Source organism: Lissotriton helveticus, chromosome 8 (genome assembly GCF_964261635.1).
Source record: "Lissotriton helveticus chromosome 8, aLisHel1.1, whole genome shotgun sequence".
NCBI classification, from domain to species: domain Eukaryota; kingdom Metazoa; phylum Chordata; class Amphibia; order Caudata; family Salamandridae; genus Lissotriton; species Lissotriton helveticus.
Window position 1 is genome coordinate 409,015,943 of NC_136069.1, and position 19,374 is coordinate 409,035,316.

Consider the following 19,374-nt stretch of genomic DNA (forward strand, 5'->3'; position numbering starts at 1 on the left):
TTACACACGCCACACACAACTGCAGCTCTTACTGCATGCCTCAACAACGCACATGCAAACAACTGTTAATGCATACTTACAACACGTACACACACAGCAACAACAACGATTCCAGTATTTAAAAGTAGCCACACACACATTAAGGTCCGCATCCGCTGCAATGTTCTCTATTTTCCTAATAAAGATAACGTCACAACTTTGTGGCTGAATATTACAAGAGTTGTAGGTTACAAAGGCCAACTTTGTATACTTTGGAAGCTTTATAAATGCCATTTTTACGGGTAACTTGCACCACACAGTTCTAGTCGAATTAGACTAAGGGAAAAAAGAATGGCGTTTGCTTTGTCAGTTGAGAGCGAACTCTTAGGAGCCATTAAGGGAGTTGCCCAGGGAAGTCTACTGTCGCGCCAATGTCGAAACTCCATCTGCATACACATTCAAACATTCACACTTCCAAGTCGCACACATCATCTAGTGTGACTTTTCCTTGGGGCAAGGGAAGGACTAAAACTTTTGATCCTTTCTTAAACTAAAAACAAAAAAAAACCTTTTTTTCAACGTTAGCCCCTATTTAAGCTGGGGGACGGATCACTTTCAGTCAGACTCTGTTTTTACCTGCGAGAACAGAACTCAGACTTACAGAACGACGCTGTACTTGCTGATAACGACCAACAGCCACTGAAAAACTCCGCCATTCAATCTTCGAAAGTAAGTGCATGGAACTTTTATTTCAATACCCCAAAGGGACAGCATTGATACATTAACTTCAGTTTATTATAACCTTTACTATATCCACATTGCACCTGTGTTAAATTATTGTGCAACATGTTATTTTGGAACACTAAATGTTCTCTGATAATACTTATCAAAGGAATACGTAATTTCTCAAGCAGGTCATAGCTTTGTTTGAACATACCGATACATATTTGTTTTTCTTTTATCGTTATATCTTGTAGGTTATTCGGACACATTCAACATTTCCTTGAAAGGGTAAAAGAAACGGCGCACAAACATATATCATGTAAGTACATCCAACTGTTCACTCTGCTACACGTTTTTGCTTTCGTTCATAACAGTTCAACTCACCACACAGAACATTTCTTCCACTAATTCAAGTCACAACATGACTTTGACACACACCTTCTCGTACGGCTCCTTGTGTTACCTTTTGACGCACACACAACTAACAACACTTACTAAATTACAAGCACGACATATTGATTGCAAGCACGACTTCATGTTAATTTACACTATCAACCGGATCGACATTGCACACAGCTTCAGCTTCCACTTAACACACAAAATCGCACACATAATCTCACATTCAGATGCTTAGGAACAAACATCACCCTTACATCCCCATGCGTACCTCATTCTCTACAGTGTTTTACAAAAACACACTCGACACACACTTTCGGAACATTAGGACGCTATCTCATATCATAACACTTCGCCACACTCCCATGAACATTTCGTTCACAACTTCTAGTAGCTAAATTACTTGCACACTATCTGGATACACTTTCAATATTACACGCACAACGCATTCATTCTATGATTATACAGGCTACAGGGGTTTAAACTAAGTTTAACTAACTGTGGCAACCAAATCGCCGTGTGTTCCACCAGCCGCACTCCTCCCACACCTTTGAAGTGAACCTTAGCTTCGCTGAAGAGGTGGCACCTAGCAACGGAGAAGGCGCTGGTGGCGGTGCTTTCTTTGTCGGCTTGCACTTATGTGCATTAATGTCCAGTATACGAGGGATGCTTCTGTTAAGAGTCACAGTGCACGCCTTTCCTGTGCTAAACACAAAGCCAATGCAACAGGAGCTGCAGATGTTCCTGCTTCCCAGACTGCACAGGCAGCGTCTGTGTAAGCGTGTGTTCGTTGTATTTGACAGCTGCCCGCAACACAAATGTAACGTCAAACATCTAACACCACAGGCTTCAAAGACACCGTGACAGCACAGGCTTTACATGCACACGTTGCAGCAAGCAGACTTTGCTGTAACGGCACACATCGCAAACGTTATCCTCTATTCACAGCACAACTGTACCTGCGCACACCAGCAAGTGCAAACTTAATCAACAAACACATCACAGCACAGACTTTGCACATATACATGCATTCACACACCTTACAATCCTTGCCCTCAAACAGCAAAGGCCTTACTTGCCACAAGCGCAGCACAAGCTTTACACACGCAGTTCAATATTCATCTAGATGTTCGTTTCTATAAACCTACCCGGGGAGCACAGCACCGTAAATAAAACATGTTCACAAGAGGTACATTATTCTGTTAACATATGTAGCATGATGTACCTTAGGCCTTTGACATGGCAGACGTCACAAGTGCAACCCTCGCTCCCCTACACACTTAAACGCACCTGTCAGCACCCGTGCTTCTGGCTGTCTCTGCAGTACTGGGCACAGTTTTGCGAACTGTATTTCATTTCTTTGCGCATTGTACTGAGCCCACAAGCTGTATTTTTGTGCGGCTAAGATCCTGGTGTCACCTGGCTATATCTTGGTGAAGAACATAGACTGAACAGTACAGCAGTGTTTGCATTTAAACTACTTGCTACTCGAATCTGGAATTTGTTTGTGGTCTGGAATTCGTTTGTTGCTAACCTTCAAGGTGGCGTTGAGCTTTCTCATTGGCAGCAGTTCTGCCTTTAGTGATTCTGTGCATGTTGACACTGCATCTCTATTTACCTGTCTGAGCAGACTCCTGACTTGCGTCAAGAGGATGCAATTTTTTCTAATCTACTTGTCCACTTAGGTAGTTTTTGTAGAAATCAACTTGTCCCATTTAAAAATGCTTAACTTCCCATATTTACAGAATGCAGTGAAGTGACTGATCACGGAAGAGATCGTTTTAGAGCTCTGATAGCTTCTCTGCCAATACCAGAGTTCTATTAAGTCAGCGTTTTTTGTATCTTTGGAATGATACAGGATTTTAGATATACAAAGGCTTAATTTGCGTCAAATCTTTGAATAATCACACGCTGTGTGTTCAGGGCCTCTGTTTATGAACACGATAATCTTAGGCCTTTTTTCTTACGGCAGGGCTTAAGATATGCCAGCATTTAGTTCGCGAAAATTCGTATTATAGCAGATTTGAAGGAATATAATTGTTTATACGAGGGATGCTTGTGTTAAGAGTCACAGTGCACGCCTTTCCTGTGCTAAACACAAAGGCAATGCAACAGGGGCTGCAGCTGTTCCTGCTTCCCAGACTGCACAGGCAGCGTCTGTGTAAGCGTCTGTTGGTTGTATTTGACAGCTGCACGCAACACAAACGTAACGTCAAACATCTAACACCACAGGCTTCAAACACACCGTGACAGCACAGGCTTTACATGCACACGTTGCAGCAAGCAGACTTTGCTGTAACGGCACACATCGCAAACGTTATCCTCGATTCACAGCACAACTGTACCTGCGCACACCAGCAAGTGCAAATTTAATCAACAAACAGATCACAGCACAGACTTTGCACATATACGTGCATTCACACACCTTCCAATCCCTGCCCTCAAACAGCAAAGGCCTTACTTGCCACAAGCGCAGCACAAGCTTTACACACGCAGTTCAATATTCATCTAGATGTTCGTTTCTATAGACCTACCCGGGGAGCACAGCACCGTAAATAAAACATGTTCACAAAAGGTACATTATTCTGTTAACATATGTAGCATGATGTACCTTAGGCCTTTGACATGGCAGACGTCACAAGTGCAACCCTCGCTCCCCTACACACTTAAACGCACCTGTCAGCACCCGTGCTTCCGGCTGTCTCTGCAGTACTGGGCACAGTTTTGCGAACTGTATTTCATTTCCTTGCGCATTGTACAGAGCCCACAAGCTGTTTTTTTGTGCGGCTATGATCCTGGTGTCACCTGGCTCTATCTTGGTGAAGAACATAGACTGAACAGTACAGCAGTGTTAGGATTTAAACTACTTGCTACTCAAATCTGGAATTAGTTTGTGGCTAACCTTCAAGGTGGCGTGGAGCTTTCTCATTGCCAGCAGTTCTGCATTTTCTAATTCTGTGCTTGTTGACACTGCATCTCTATTTACCTGTCTGAGGAGACTCCTGACTTGGGTCAAGAGGATGCAATTTTATCTGAACTACTTGTCCAGTTAGTTACTTTGTGGATAAATCGACTTGTCCGATTTAAAAAAGCTTAACTTGCCATATTTACAGAATGCAGTGAAGTGACTGATCACGGAAGAGATCGTATTAGAGCTCTGATAGCTTCTCTGGCTATGCCAGTGTTCTATTAAGTCATCGTTTTTTGTATCTTTGTAATGATACAGGATTTTAGATATACCAAGGCTTAATTTGCGTCAAATCTTTTAATAATCACGCAGTGTGTGTTCAGGGCCTGTGTTTATGAACACGATAATCTTAGGCCAGTTTTCGTATGGCAGGGTTTAAGATATGCCAGCATTTAGTTCGCTAAAATTCATATTATAGCAGATTTGAAGAAATATAATTTTTAAATATTGTACCACTGCTAATTTTCGACCTTTTATTTCAGAGTAAATGTCGTTAATGGCTCTGCTAAAATTTAAGCCTTTCAATTTATAGTCAAATATACTCATTTCAATACAAACAGGTTCTGCTTGTTCTTAAATGTGTAGATTTTGCAGTGGATAAACTCACCCTCACTCACTCTCACCCTCACTCACCCTCAACCCCTCACCCTCACTCACCCTCACTCACCCTCACTCACCCCCAACCCCTCACCCTCACTCACCTCACTCACCCGCAAACACTCACCCTCACTCACTCTCACCCTCACTCACCCTCAACCCCTCACCCTCACTCACCCTCAACCCCTCACCCTCACTCACCCTCACTCACCCTCACCCTCACTCACCCTCACTCACCTTCACCCTCACCCACCCTCAGCCTCAACCCCTCTCCCTCACCCTCACTCACCATCAACACCTCACCCTCACTCACCCCCACCCTCACTCACCCTCACTCACCATCACCCTCACCCTCACTCACCCTCACTCACCCTCACCCTCACTCACCGTCGCCTTCACTCACCCTCACTCACCTCCAACACCTCACTCACCCTCACTCACCCTCAACGCCTCACCCTCACCCTCACTCACCCTCACCCTCCTTCACTCACCCTCAACCCCTCACCCCTTCACCCTCACTCACCCTCACTCACCCTCAACCCCTGACCCTCACTCACCCTCAACCCCTCACCCTCACTCACCCTCACCCTCACTCACCCTCAACCTCACCCTGACTCAACCTCACCCTCACTCACCCTCACCCTCACTCACCCTCAACCCCTCACCCTCACTCACCCTCACCCTCACTCACCCTCAACCCCTCACCCTTACCCTCACTCACCCTCACCCTCACTCACCCTCACCCTCACTCACCCTCACTCACCATCAACACCTCACCCTCACTCACCTTCACTCACCCTCACTCACCATCACCCTCACCCTCACTCACCCTCACCCTCACTCACTCACCCCCACTCACCCTCACTCACCCTCACCCTCACTCACCCTCACCCTCACTCACCATCAACACCTCACCCTCACTCACCCTCACTCACCCTCACTCACCATCACCCTCACCCACCCTCACCCTCACTCACCCTCACCCTCACTCACCCTCACCTTCACTCACCCTCACTCACCCCCAATCCTCACTAACCCTCACTCACCCTCAACGCCTCACCCTCACTCACCCTCACCCCCTCACCCCTTTACCCTCACTCACCCTCACTCACCCTCAACCCCTCACCCTCACTCACCCTCAACCCCTCACCCTCACTCACCCTCACCCTCACTCACCCTCACTCTGAACCTCACCCTGACTCAACCTCACCCTCACTCACCCTCAACCTCACCCTCACTCACCCTCAACCTCTCACCCTCAAACCCTCACCCTCACTCACCCTCAATCCCTCACCCTCATTCACCCTCAACCTCAAACTCGCTTTTTAACTAAAATTTAAGCCTTTCAATTTATAGTCAAATATACTCATTTCAATACAAACAGGTTCTGCTTGTTCTTAAATGTGTAGATTTTGCAGTGGATAAACTCACCCTCACTCACTCTCACCCTCACTCACCCTCAACCCCTCACCCTCACTCACCCTCACTCACCCCCAACCCCTCACCCTCACTCACCTCACTCACCCGCAAACACTCACCCTCACTCACTCTCACCCTCACTCACCCTCAACCCCTCACCCTCACTCACCCTCAACCCCTCACCCTCACTCACCCTCACCCTCACTCACCCTCACTCACCTTCACCCTCACCCACCCTCAGCCTCAACCCCTCTCCCTCACCCTCACTCACCATCAACACCTCACCCTCACTCACCCCCACCCTCACTCACCATCACCCTCACCCTCACTCACCCTCACCCTCACTCACCCTCACTCACCGTCACCTTCACTCACCCTCACTCACCTCCAACACCTCACTCACCCTCACTCACCCTCAACGCCTCACCCTCACCCTCACTCACCCTCACCCTCCTTCACTCACCCTCAACCCCTCACCCCTTCACCCTCACTCACCCTCACTCACCCTCAACCCCTGACCCTCACTCACCCTCAACCCCTCACCCTCACTCACCCTCACCCTCACTCACCCTCAACCTCACCCTGACTCAACCTCACCCTCACTCACCCTCACCCTCACTCACCCTCACTCACCCTCAACCCCTCACCCTCACTCACCCTCACCCTCACTCACCCTCAACCCCTCACCCTTACTCACCCTCACCCTCACTCACCCTCACCCTCACTCACCCTCACCCTCACTCACCCTCACCCTCACTCACCCTCACTCACCATCAACACCTCACCCTCACTCACCTTCACTCACCCTCACTCACCATCACCCTCACCCTCACTCACCCTCACCCTCACTCACTCACCCTCACTCACCCTCACCCTCACTCACCCTCACCCTCACTCACCCTCACTCACCATCAACACCTCACCCTCACTCACCCTCACCCTCACTCACCCTCACTCACCATCACCCTCACTCACCCTCACTCACCCTCACCCTCACCTTCACTCACCCTCACTCACCCCCAATCCTCACTCACCCTCACTCACCCTCAACGCCTCACCCTCACTCACCCTCACCCCCTCACCCCTTTACCCTCACTCACCCTCACTCACCCTCAACCCCTCACCCTCACTCACCCTCAACCCTTCACCCTCACTCACCCTCACCCTCACTCACCCTCACCCTCACTCTGAACCTCACCCTGACTCAACCTCACCCTCACTCACCCTCAACCTCACCCTCACTCACCCTCAACCTCTCACCCTCAAACCCTCACCCTCACTCACCCTCAACCCCTCACCCTCATTCACCCTCAACCTCAAACTCGCTTTTTAACTCACACACTGTAACACATTTTTACCACTTTACAAGAATTGCATTAACAAAATGTAAAGTACTTTACGTGAAGACTTACAAAAGATATATTATAACCAACATTTCTTTCTTCTCCTTTCAGATTATTAAAACAACAACGAAAGAAACACAAGTTAAGGTAAATACTACTTTGCCAGTTAGGGCAAAGATTGTCAAAAATTTATACCTTACAGTCCCCCCAATAAATTAGGTACTCGGAAAAGGTTTTTAATTTAAAATTGGTGCAAAGATACTTTTATTATAACATCTAAGATGCAGAGATGCTTGAAAGCAAGTTACCATCAAGGGAATAGAAAATTTAATAGCAAATCACAAGGTAAGCAATGCTTACCAAATAGTGTTTTTGCTGTCTTGCACAATTTATGCAAACCAGTAACTACTTGGAATTCTAATGATCTGCATTATATAATGGACCGTGGGGACGCTTTATATCTACAAATGCATTCTATTAACAAAGAAACACTTATGCATCCAGATGACTTGCCAAGGTATATAGACCACAATCAAGAGATATATTCCCTCACGCTACGGAACGCTTACTACGGTGATGTCCTTAAACGTTTTGATAAAGCGTACCCAGATATTAGCACTGCATTAAATGTAACTCTTAATAAGCACTGTGGTGTTATACTTTGTATGGATGTATATGTTATAGCAATTTTCAAACATATGCAAATATACTTTGTATTTGATTCACATAGCAGGGACGATGAAGGCATGCCTCATTCTAACGGAACATGTGTTACAATTGCATTTCATTCTTTTGAAGGGCTGATTCAATATGTTGTGAAACTAGCATATCAGTTTACATATCAGGCTGAGCAATGTGTCCATTTTGAATTAACACCAATCGATATAAAAGTCATTCAGAGGAAATCTTTTACTAAAGCACTTACTGTGCACAAGAAAAATAGTCACCTACCGCAAGAAAGAAAGATTTGGGTACATACTACTGAATGTACTCCTAATCAGACTATAACATCAACTACAATGTCTTCAGATGATGTACTGAATCAAAGTAAGGGAGAGAATAGCAATTTATCACAATTACCAGGAAATAGTAAATCTATACAGGGAACAAAGAAACAGTCTCTGAAAAGAAATAGGGATTCAAGTACATGTCCACAAAAAGTTGTAAAAAGGAAACAAATTAATGCAGCTGAAGAAGACATTACCAACAGTAAACAAATTGGTCTTGATCAAAACAGACCAAAATTAACGAAGGGTCAAAGGCAGAAACCAGCTAAACAAATCCATACAATTATTAGGAAATTCCACCGTGAAATATTGCATGGCCCAGAATACATTTGTACTCTTTGCAATCAATTGTGGCATAAAGCAACGGTGAAAAATACACGCAGTGTTAGCCAATCTGAAATTTTCAGAAAGTGTAACATTAGTAAGAAGAAAACAAATTTAATTTGTATGACTTGCTATTATTACATTCGCAAAGATAAAATACCACCATGTTCAATTCTAAATGGCATGGGATCCCAAATGTACCAGCTGAATTAGAATTATATGATTTAGAAGAACGATTAGTTTCACCTAGGATACCATTCTTACAAATTCGGACTCTGCCACGCGGTTTTCAAAAATCATTATCAGGTGCAGTAGTTAATGTACCTGCAGATGTTATGACAACTGTTACCATTTTACCAAGGCAAATTAATGACGCCATGACAATCCCAGTGAAATTAAAAAGGAAATTAGTCTATAAATCATATACACATTATGAAAATATTAGACCAAATACAGTAAAAAAGGCAGCTACATGGCTAGCTAAAAATGACTGTTTGAAGTACCGACGGAGAGGTAAGGGCGCAGGAGGGGCTATGATTAACTCTTTACTGGTATGGATAAGACGCTCTTCATTAAATCCGAGCGAATGCGCTTCTGCATGTAATACATGGGCATAGTTTGTGACAAGCGGTGTGTTTACCAGTAAATGTAATCTACTGAGCGCGTAGAGATTCAGCGCCTGGGCGCGTCCTGTGACATACAGCGCGCGCTCATATATTTATATTTCTATTTTCTGGCCGCACACTGCAGATCTTAACGCACACAAGATATGCATGGATGCGCTATAGTTATCTGTTAAGATGGCTCTACAGGCAAAGTGCAGATATTAAGAAATGATAGCAGGATTTAATGACTGGCTATTCTCAACATCTTATGCCTGACGCCATTGCAATTAACTAATTGGCCCAACATTTTGGAATGATAAGACAATTGACTCCTAGTGGCTTGCTGTCTGAGCATCCCACAGGCTTGTCTCTGCCTTGACCCGACACATGTCTTTTAATATTGATCTTTGTATACATTTTCTGCATTTTAGAGCGGGGCTTCATTTTCCTGAGCTGTTTGCCAGGTGAGGTGAGGCAATTCCCCTTACAATTTAAGGTGAGGCATTGATTTTGGATACAATGTCATACATACTAGGGTCATTTGACCCAGATACAGTACTGATATGATTCTAGCGATATCGCTTGCATAGCCCTTACTAATGAAGGTGTTATTATTGTTTATATTTCATTACATGTTGACATGCTGGCTTTATTTCAACCGGACTTTCACAGGAGGAAAATGGAAGTGTACAGGTGACACTTTTTTCTGTTCACAAATGTCCTGTTGTTTTTTCACATATTATCACGTTATGCAGTAGCAATTAAGTTTATGGGTCCTGAGGAAGCGGTTGGTATAATATATGACCATTACCCGCAGAAACATGTCGACCAGATAGCCCAGTCAGAAGGTATTTGTTTGAACCACCTGACTTTTTTGCACTATTGTTGTTTTTAATATTGGAGGTGCATGACCTTAGAATAAAGTGATTATTGTATGCACTATCCAATCTTACACTTATATTTTTCCCTTTGCACTTATTTTTTATGCACTGCTTTCCGTTACTCACAAATGAACAAAACTTACCAGACATTCATCCACCACTATATTTCTCCAATATATATCTATGGGGATAGAGTGGTGGTCATACTACTGTGGAGTAGACCAGATGATGTACTGGGAGCCCGAAAATGAGTAACTGATGGACATTTTTCACAGTGGTTGACTGTCCAGTCTGTCTTCTATTTAAACAGTAGCAGCAGACACATAGCCAGCAACGCATAGCATGTCTTGAACGTATCATTAGACCCACAGTTATTTGTTGTTTCTTAGCTAAAAATAGTACAATGTTTAATGAATATGGTGTTACTATTAACCCTGACTGGGAGTATATACCTCCAGAAATAGAATCTCACAATGAGACTTCGGAGACAAACAATTCATCTGATAGTTCAGACAACATAGAAGCTGGAAATTTGGATACTATGTTAACAAATGAAACTATTACTACTAATTCGGTGAATGTGTTAAGTTTAGCTCCAGCTGAACATAACACGCCAAGAGGTTTATATGAGGATAAAGATTCTGAGTTTTTGGCTTTCCCTACTATTTTTTGTGGTGAACGAAGGCCAAACAATAAGCAAAGGCACATACCGGTACATTATAGTACTATTTGCCAAACAGAGTTACGAAGTTATGATAGAAGAGTCGCTAAATCTATTAGTAATGTCTTTTTTAAACTGAAGAAATTACATATTAAGCAGATCCACGGTAAAATCAACATTTCCATCAGGAAAAAATGTACAGATGGAAAGAAAATAACTGCTAAAGACATAAAATCTAATATTGAGAATGTTTTACAGTTAAATGAGGGTTACAAAGTATTAAAAACTATACGCAGTTCACCTCCATATTGGGAAGGTTGCAAAAAAGATATTTTTGCAATGATAAGGCAACTTGGCATACCTACTTTCTTTTTGACTTTATCTGCTGCCGAAACAAAATGGCACCATTTAATAAATATACTATTGAGAGTTAGAAACTTAAAGGAATGCACAGAGGAAGAATTCTTAAACATGGCTTGGGAAACTAAAAGTAAATTAATACAAGAAGATCCTATAACATGTGCAAGACAGTTTGACTATCAAGTTAGGAAATTCTTTAATTGTGTTTTGATGAATGGCACTAATCCTATTGGGGAAATAGTAGACTACTTTTACAGAGTCGAATTCCAACAAAGAGGTTCTCCACATATACATGCATTACTCTGGGTAAACAAAGCACCACTGTATGGTGTTTCACCAGTGGAAGAAGTCAATAGCTTCATTGACAAATATATCACTTGTCATAAGTCTGAAAACCCTGTTTTACAACCGTTAATAAATCTACAAAGGCATGGTCATACCAAAAATTGCAGGCGTAAACATCAAAGGACATGCAAATATCAATATCCTAAATACCCAATGTCAACAACGCTTATATTAGAGCCATTAACACTTGAGGCGACAAATAAGCAATGGCAAGATAATATTAAAATAATACATGAAGCTATGAATAGTACTACTTTTAATACACTTTCTTTTGACGAATTTTTAGACTTCATTAAAATGGATGATAACGAATATATTACTTCAATACAAACTAGCTTACAAAAAACAACAATTTTTTTGAAACGAACACCAGCCGAATGCTTCATCAATAACTACAATAGTACTCTTTTAGAAGCTTGGCGAGCAAACATAGACTTGCAGTTTATACTGGACCCTTATGCTTGTGCTGTCTACATTATCTCATATATCAGTAAATCGCAAAGAGGAATTAGCAAACTTCTAGCGCAAGCTGCTAAAGAGGTAACAAGCAATAGTAATGTCAAAGATCAACTTAAACACATAGGAAACAAATTCCTCAACTGCACAGAAATTAGTGCTCAAGAAGCAGCATATCTAATTCTTCAAATACCATTAAGGAAAAGCTCACGATCATTTGTATTTATTAATACTAGCCGTCCAGAAAAAAGAACTTATTTAATGCGTGATTTGGAAACGATTAATAACTTGCCAGAAAATTCTACTGACATTCAATGTGAAAATATTATTATTAAGTACTGCAAACGGCCACAATCAGTAGAGATGTGCACGTTAGCAGACTATGCAGCAAATTTTAACTATGTGAAGAAAAAAACACATCAGAGAGAAATCAATGATAGCGAAGATTTACTTGCAGAACAAAACTTTTACAGCTCAGATGAGGAAGAATTAGAAATAGCATGTAGTAACGGGAATAAAGAACAACAGAAACAGATTTCTGATTATGCTTTAAATAAGCGCACACAAGGGAAAATAATACGCTTTTGCAGATTTAACAAAAATAATGAACCTGAAGAGTATTATAGAGAGATATTAATGTTGCACTATCCATGGAGGGAAGAACATAAAATACGAATAAACAAGGAAACTTACTATGACAGGTATCTGGAAGTTAAAACCTTTGTTGACGCACATCTAAAAATCTATAACAAACAGCATGGAGAAGTTACAAACGTTCTTCATGAACAGTGTCATGAAAATGTAATTTCACCTCCTCTATCACCAACAGTAAATATACAGAGAGAAGACCAAAATAATGAAATAAATAATATATATGATTTGGCTCTAGATTTAGGAATTAGAACTACCACCGATGAACAAAGCTCAACTAACGTTTTTTTACCCAATGAGAAATACCAAGAACTTATGCAAAACTTAACAGAAGAACAACTACAATTTGTTTACCATCACTTGCATTGGTTTAAAACTACAAGCACTCCATGCTATACTTTTTGCACCGGAGGGGCTGGTGTTGGGAAAAGTTTTGTAATATCTGCACTATACCAAACTTTACTACGTTACTATAACACAAAGGCAGGTGAAAATCCAGACAATGTTTATATCTTACTTACTGCTCCAACAGGCAAGGCTGCCCATAATATTAATGGCAAAACACTGCATAGCACTTTCAAAATACCTGTGTCGCAAAGTTTGACTTATAAACAACTGAGTCATGAACATAGAACTGCTCTACAAATGGAAATGATGCATGTTAGAGTTGTTATTATAGATGAAATTTCAATGGTAGGGCACAATATGTTAAATTTTATACATAACAGGCTACAAGAAATAAAATCATCTAATGAACCATTTGGAGGGATTTCTATTTTAGCCATTGGTGACTTTTACCAATTAAAACCTGTATTTGACAGATACATTTTTCAGAATTCTACACAGTTGTATGGTCCTTTAAGTGCAAATTTATGGAAAGAACATTTTAAAATTTTTGAATTAACCAAAATTATGCGCCAAAAAGAAGATCTTCAATTTGCTCAACTACTAAACCGGTTGAGAGAAGGCAAGCATACTGAAGAAGATATTTCACAAATTAAGCTAAGGGAAATACAACCTGATGAGAGTCTATTAGAAACAATCCCATATATCATGTCAACTAATAGAGAAGTTAATGAAATTAACAAACAGGTTTAGGAAACACATAGCAAACATTATCCAGTCTACATAACAGTAGCAAGCGATACCGTAAGTTCTGATTTGTCAGAAAATGTGAAAAAAACAATTCTGAAGCAACTGCCCAAAGATCCACAGAAAACAATGGGCCTTTCACATACATTACACATAGCCTTACAACTTCGTTATGATTTAAGTTGCAATGTGGATGTAAATGATGGTTTAACAAATGGCGCAACTGGTGTGGTACAATTAGTTGAATTGATTAACAATACACCTATCATTGTTTGGTTGTTATTTGAGAATCAGAGTATAGGACAAACAACAAGACAACAATATAAACACTTATATCATTCACAAATTCAAAACACATGGACACCAATACATGCTATAGCTAGACATTTTCAATACACTAAGAAATTTATTACCATTATATGGAAGCAATTTCCTTTACGCCAAGCATCAGCACGGACTATACATCGCACACAAGGTGCAACTATCGAACCACTTTATATACACTTTAATAACAGCAAGATTCATCATTTGCATTATGTTGCTATTAGCAGGGCCAAATCAATACAAAATGTATATGTACAGAATTTTGATGAAGGTAAAATTTTAGTACATCCACAAGTTAATGAGGAAATGCACAGATTAAGGACAGAAATGCCACTTGAAATACATATCCCACAGTTACATACATACACTGCACATTTCAATATCATTGCACACAATATAAGATCACTACAGAAAAATTTTACTTCTATGATAGCTGATAGGAATATATTACAAGCAGACATTATTTGCTTAACTGAGATCAACACTACAAGGAAGGCTACAGATAGTGATTTTTCGATACAACAATACCATCACATTATATTTGATAAATTTCATACATACAACACAAACCATGGAATGATCATGTACTACAAAAAAGATTTATTTATATTGCCTATTTATGAGACACATGAAGGGATAGACATTTTACATTTTACTGTACATATTCATAACACGGATTACCTTATTATTATTTTATACAAACCACCACAACAAAGTATAACTTCTCTTTTGGATTTTATCACAAATATTACGGATTTTTACCCCACACACAAATTTATCATTATAGGGGATTTCAATGTGGATCTATCTCAACAAAATTCATACACTAAGCAATTAATTGGATTCTTTGAAGCTAAATTACAATGTAAACAACTCATTTCCAGTTACACAACTAACTACCAATCCATTTTAGATCATATATATACAAATGGAAAACTGCACAACTATGGTACATTAGAATGCTATTACAGTGATCATAAAGCAATATGGGTTTGTATTTAACATGTTATAACTCATTTTATATTTCAGATGATGTCTATTGAAGAAATCAGTAACATTAATACCAATGACAACAAACCATATCAGAAACCCATACGAGTTAATGTAATCAACTGCTCTGGAAAAACAACTTACAAAAATGCAAAACAAGAACAAAAAATTCTATTTCATTTGGCTGTAGCAGATAAAACTGGTACTATGAAATGTACTTGTTATCAAGAAGAATTATACGAGCAAACTCAAAGTAACTGTGGACTACTGATACGCAACTTCATCATCAAAAACAAAACAATTTTAATTACTAAGCAAACTAAAGTTACAAAATTTCCGGCAATGAAAATTGAGGAGGGCCTTATCCAACAAGCGAAGAACATTTTGCATCCGCCTCCACCATCTGCTTCTCCCATTAAGGAAATAAAACGTGCAAGTCTAAAAAGTCTTATGACCGTTTCAGGGACAATATGTGGCGTAAGTATAAACGCAAATATGTCATCATGTCACAACTAAAAATGCCTAGTTAGCTTACACACACATTACACCTTTGCTAACGTCACTAACAAGCTAAAAACAAATAGCATTATACACTCTGTCACACTATGTAGAAAGCACGAAGTTTTTTAACCATAATATGCCAGTTTTTAGCTGTCTACTATAAATACAAGCACTCTCTACAAATCCATTTTGGGAAATAAACACTGCTATCTTTTCTATAGGAGGTTCTGTTGGGTCCTTAAATATGACACCTTAGATTGCCATTCATACAACGCACTATTACTAAGTGTTTTTTCTTTCGCAATTTAATACAATGCTTCTTTTGTGTAGGAAGAGGACGTAAAGACTGTCTTTATCAATGGAGAAGATACTCCACTGAAATCGATTACTTTAAAAGATGCAACAGATGACATCAAAGTGACACTGTGGAGAGAAGCTACACTATTTAACATACATCTTGGAGATTATGTCACGCTAACTCATGTAACTGTCCATGAATTTAATGCACAGAAAATATTGAATACAACGAGGCACAGCAAAATAGAGGTAAGCAGACTAAATAAATTTATTGGGAAATAAGAACTACTATTTCACAACCTATATACAAATTTCTCACTCTCGCACCCACTCTGGACATATCACCCACTTGCATCCTTTCAAGCACTTTCTATCTTTCCAGCACTCTGGAGCTTTCAACTACCCTGGCTCTTTCAGACACTCTGGCTCTTTCAGACACTCTGGCTCTTTCAGACACTCTGGCTCTTTCAGACACTATGGCTCTTTCAGACACTCTGCCTCTTTCAGACACTCTGCCTCTTTCAGAAACACTCTGCTTATTTCAGCCACTCTGGCGCTTTCACCCACTCTGCCTCTTTTAGCCACTCTGCCACGTTTAGCCACTCTGAGCCTTTCAGCCACTCTGAGCCTTTCCCCCACTCTGTGCCTTTCCCCCACTCTGTGCCTTTCACCCACTCTGTGCCTTTCCCCAACTCTGTGCCTTTCCCCAACTCTGTGCCTTTCTCCCACTCTGTGCCTTTCCCCCACTCTGAGCCTTTCACCCACTCTGAGCCTTTCACCCACTCTGTACTTTTCACACACTCTCTGCCTTTCATGCACTCTGAACCTTTCACGCACTCTGTACCTTTCACCCACTCTGTACCTTTCACCCACTCTGTACCTTTCGCCCACTCTGTACCTTTCACCCACTCTGTACCTTTCACCCACTCTGTACCTTTCACCCACTCTCTACCTTTCACCCACTCTCTACCTTTCACCCACTCTGTACCTTTCACCCACTCTGTACCTTTCGCCCACTCTGTACCTTTCGCCCACTCTGTACCTTTTGCCCACTCGGTACCTTTCGCCCACTCGGTACCTTTCGCCCACTCGGTACCTTTCGCCCACTCTATACCTTTCGGGGACTCTGTACCTTTCGCCCACTCTGTACCTTTCGCCCACTCTGTACCTTTTGCCCACTCTGTACCTTTCGCCCACTCTGTACCTTTCGCCCACTATGTACCTTTCGCCCACTATGTACCTTTCGCCCACTCTGTACCTTTCGCCCACTCTGTACCTTTCACCCACTCTGTACCTTTCGCCCACTCTGTACCTTTCACCCACTCTGTACCTTTCGCCCACTCTGTACCTTTCATGCACTCTCTATCACACACACACACTCTCGCTCACAAACAAAAAGTCTCTCTTTCACACTGTACTTACAAAAAACATAACGTATAACAATCTAAGGACTAATTGTTGCATTTGTTTTGTCTCAACAGGTAACAGCCCCACCACAGGAAAATATTGACATACAAATTTATGGCGTCGAAAGCACCAAAGATGAAACAAGTATTATAACTATTAGGGTGACAAACACAGACGTTTATCAATCGATGCCAATTCAAAATGACATACTAATTAAATGGTTTATGTTGGATGATGAGGTGGACAACATTGGAAATGCACTTGTACATTATTTGCCACAAACTTGTGAAGTGGTGTTTTGTAATGGGAAAATCATAAACATTGTAAAAGAGAAAGACGATGAAGACATATGTTCCGACTAAAAATCTCATGTTGCCATGCTCTCACATTTTTGTACAAAGTTTCAAAATAAATATTATTGTGTTAACTAAAAATGAAAAGGTGTGAAATACACATTTTAAACTTCTTTGGTCTTGTTTTGCTAAAGGAAGGATACATACAACTACAACTTCACTCAACTAATACAACATAGTCACACACACATACAACAATCATGCAATACATCGGACAAACTAAAAACACAACTAATTACACACACTCTGTAGCTTGCACGAACTCCGATGCTTTAAGCCACTCTGCATCGTTCCGCCACTCTGCATCATTCAGCCACTCTGCTTCATTCACCCACTCTGCATCTTTCACCCACTCTGCATCTTTCACCCACTATGCATCTTTCACCCACTCGGCATCTTTCACCCACTCGGCATCTTTCACCCACTCTAAAACTTTCACCCACTCTAAATCTTTCACCCACTCTGTACCTTTCACCCACTCTGTACCTTTCACCCACTCTGTACCTTTCACCCACTCTGTACCTTTCACCCACTCTGTACCTTTCACACACTCTGTACCTCTCACCCACTCTGCTTCATTCACCCACTCTGCTTCATTCACCCACTCTGCTTCATTCACCCACTCTGATTCAGTCACCCACTCTGATTCAGTCACCCACTCTGCATCTTTCACCCACTCTGCATCTTTCACCCACTCTGCATCTTTCACCCACTCAGCATCTTTCACCCACTCTGCATCTTTCACCCACTCTGCATCTTTCACCCACTCTGCATCTTTCACCCACTCTGCATCTTTCACCCACTCTGCATCTTTCACCCACTCTGCATCTTTCACCCACTAGGCATCTTTAACCCACTCTACATCTTACACCCACTCTGCACCTTTCACCCACTCTGTACCTTTCTCCCACTCTGTACCTTTCACCCACTCAGTACCTTTCACCTTCTCTGTACCTTTCACCCACTCTGTACCTTTCAACCAATCTGTACCTTTCACCCACTCTGTACCTTTCACCCACTCTGTACCTTTCACCCACTCTGTACCTTTCACCCACTCTTCACTTTTCTGCCACTCTGTACCTTTCACCCACTCCGTACCTTTCTCACACTCTCTACCTTTCACCCACTCTGTACCTTTCACCCACTCTGCACCTTTCACCCACTCTGCACCTTTCACCCACTCTGTACCTTTTGCCCACTCTGTACCTTTCACCCACTCTGTACCTTTCAACCAATCTGTACCTTTCACCTTCTCTGTACCTTTCACCCACTCTGTACCTTTCACCCACTCTGTACCTTTCACCCACTCTGTAGCTTTCACCCACTCTCTAGCTTTCACCCACTCTCTAGCTTTCACCCACTCTGCACTTTTCACCCACTCTCTACCTTTCACCCACTCTGTACCTTTCATCCACTCTGCACCTTTCACCCACTCCGTACCTTTCTCCCACCCTTACCCTGCACTTTTCGCACACTCTTCACTTTTCACCCACTCTGTACCTTTCACCCACTCTGTACCTTTCACCCACTCTGTACCTTTCACCCACTCTGTACCTTTCACCCACTCTGTACCTTTCACCCACTCTGTACCTTTCACCCACTCTGTACCTTTCACCCGCTCTGTACCTTTTACCTTCTCTGTACCTTTCAACCCATCTGTACCTTTCACCCACTCAGTACCTTTCACCCACTCTG

The 19,374-nt window shown here is 41.7% G+C and overlaps 1 protein-coding gene across 1 annotated transcript; it reads left to right on the forward strand.

The window, feature by feature from the left end:
• Positions 1 to 947: 947 nt before the first annotated feature.
• LOC144771661 (uncharacterized) lies at positions 948 to 17,779 on the forward strand. The gene is made up of 5 exons (XM_078656013.1): positions 948 to 1,021; positions 7,537 to 7,572; positions 15,161 to 15,598; positions 15,953 to 16,168; positions 17,401 to 17,779. The coding sequence occupies exons 3-5, from the start codon at positions 15,161 to 15,163 to the stop codon at positions 17,686 to 17,688; spliced, it is 942 nt and encodes a 313-aa protein (XP_078512139.1). The 5' UTR covers positions 948 to 1,021; positions 7,537 to 7,572; the 3' UTR covers positions 17,689 to 17,779.
• Positions 17,780 to 19,374: the final 1,595 nt, after the last annotated feature.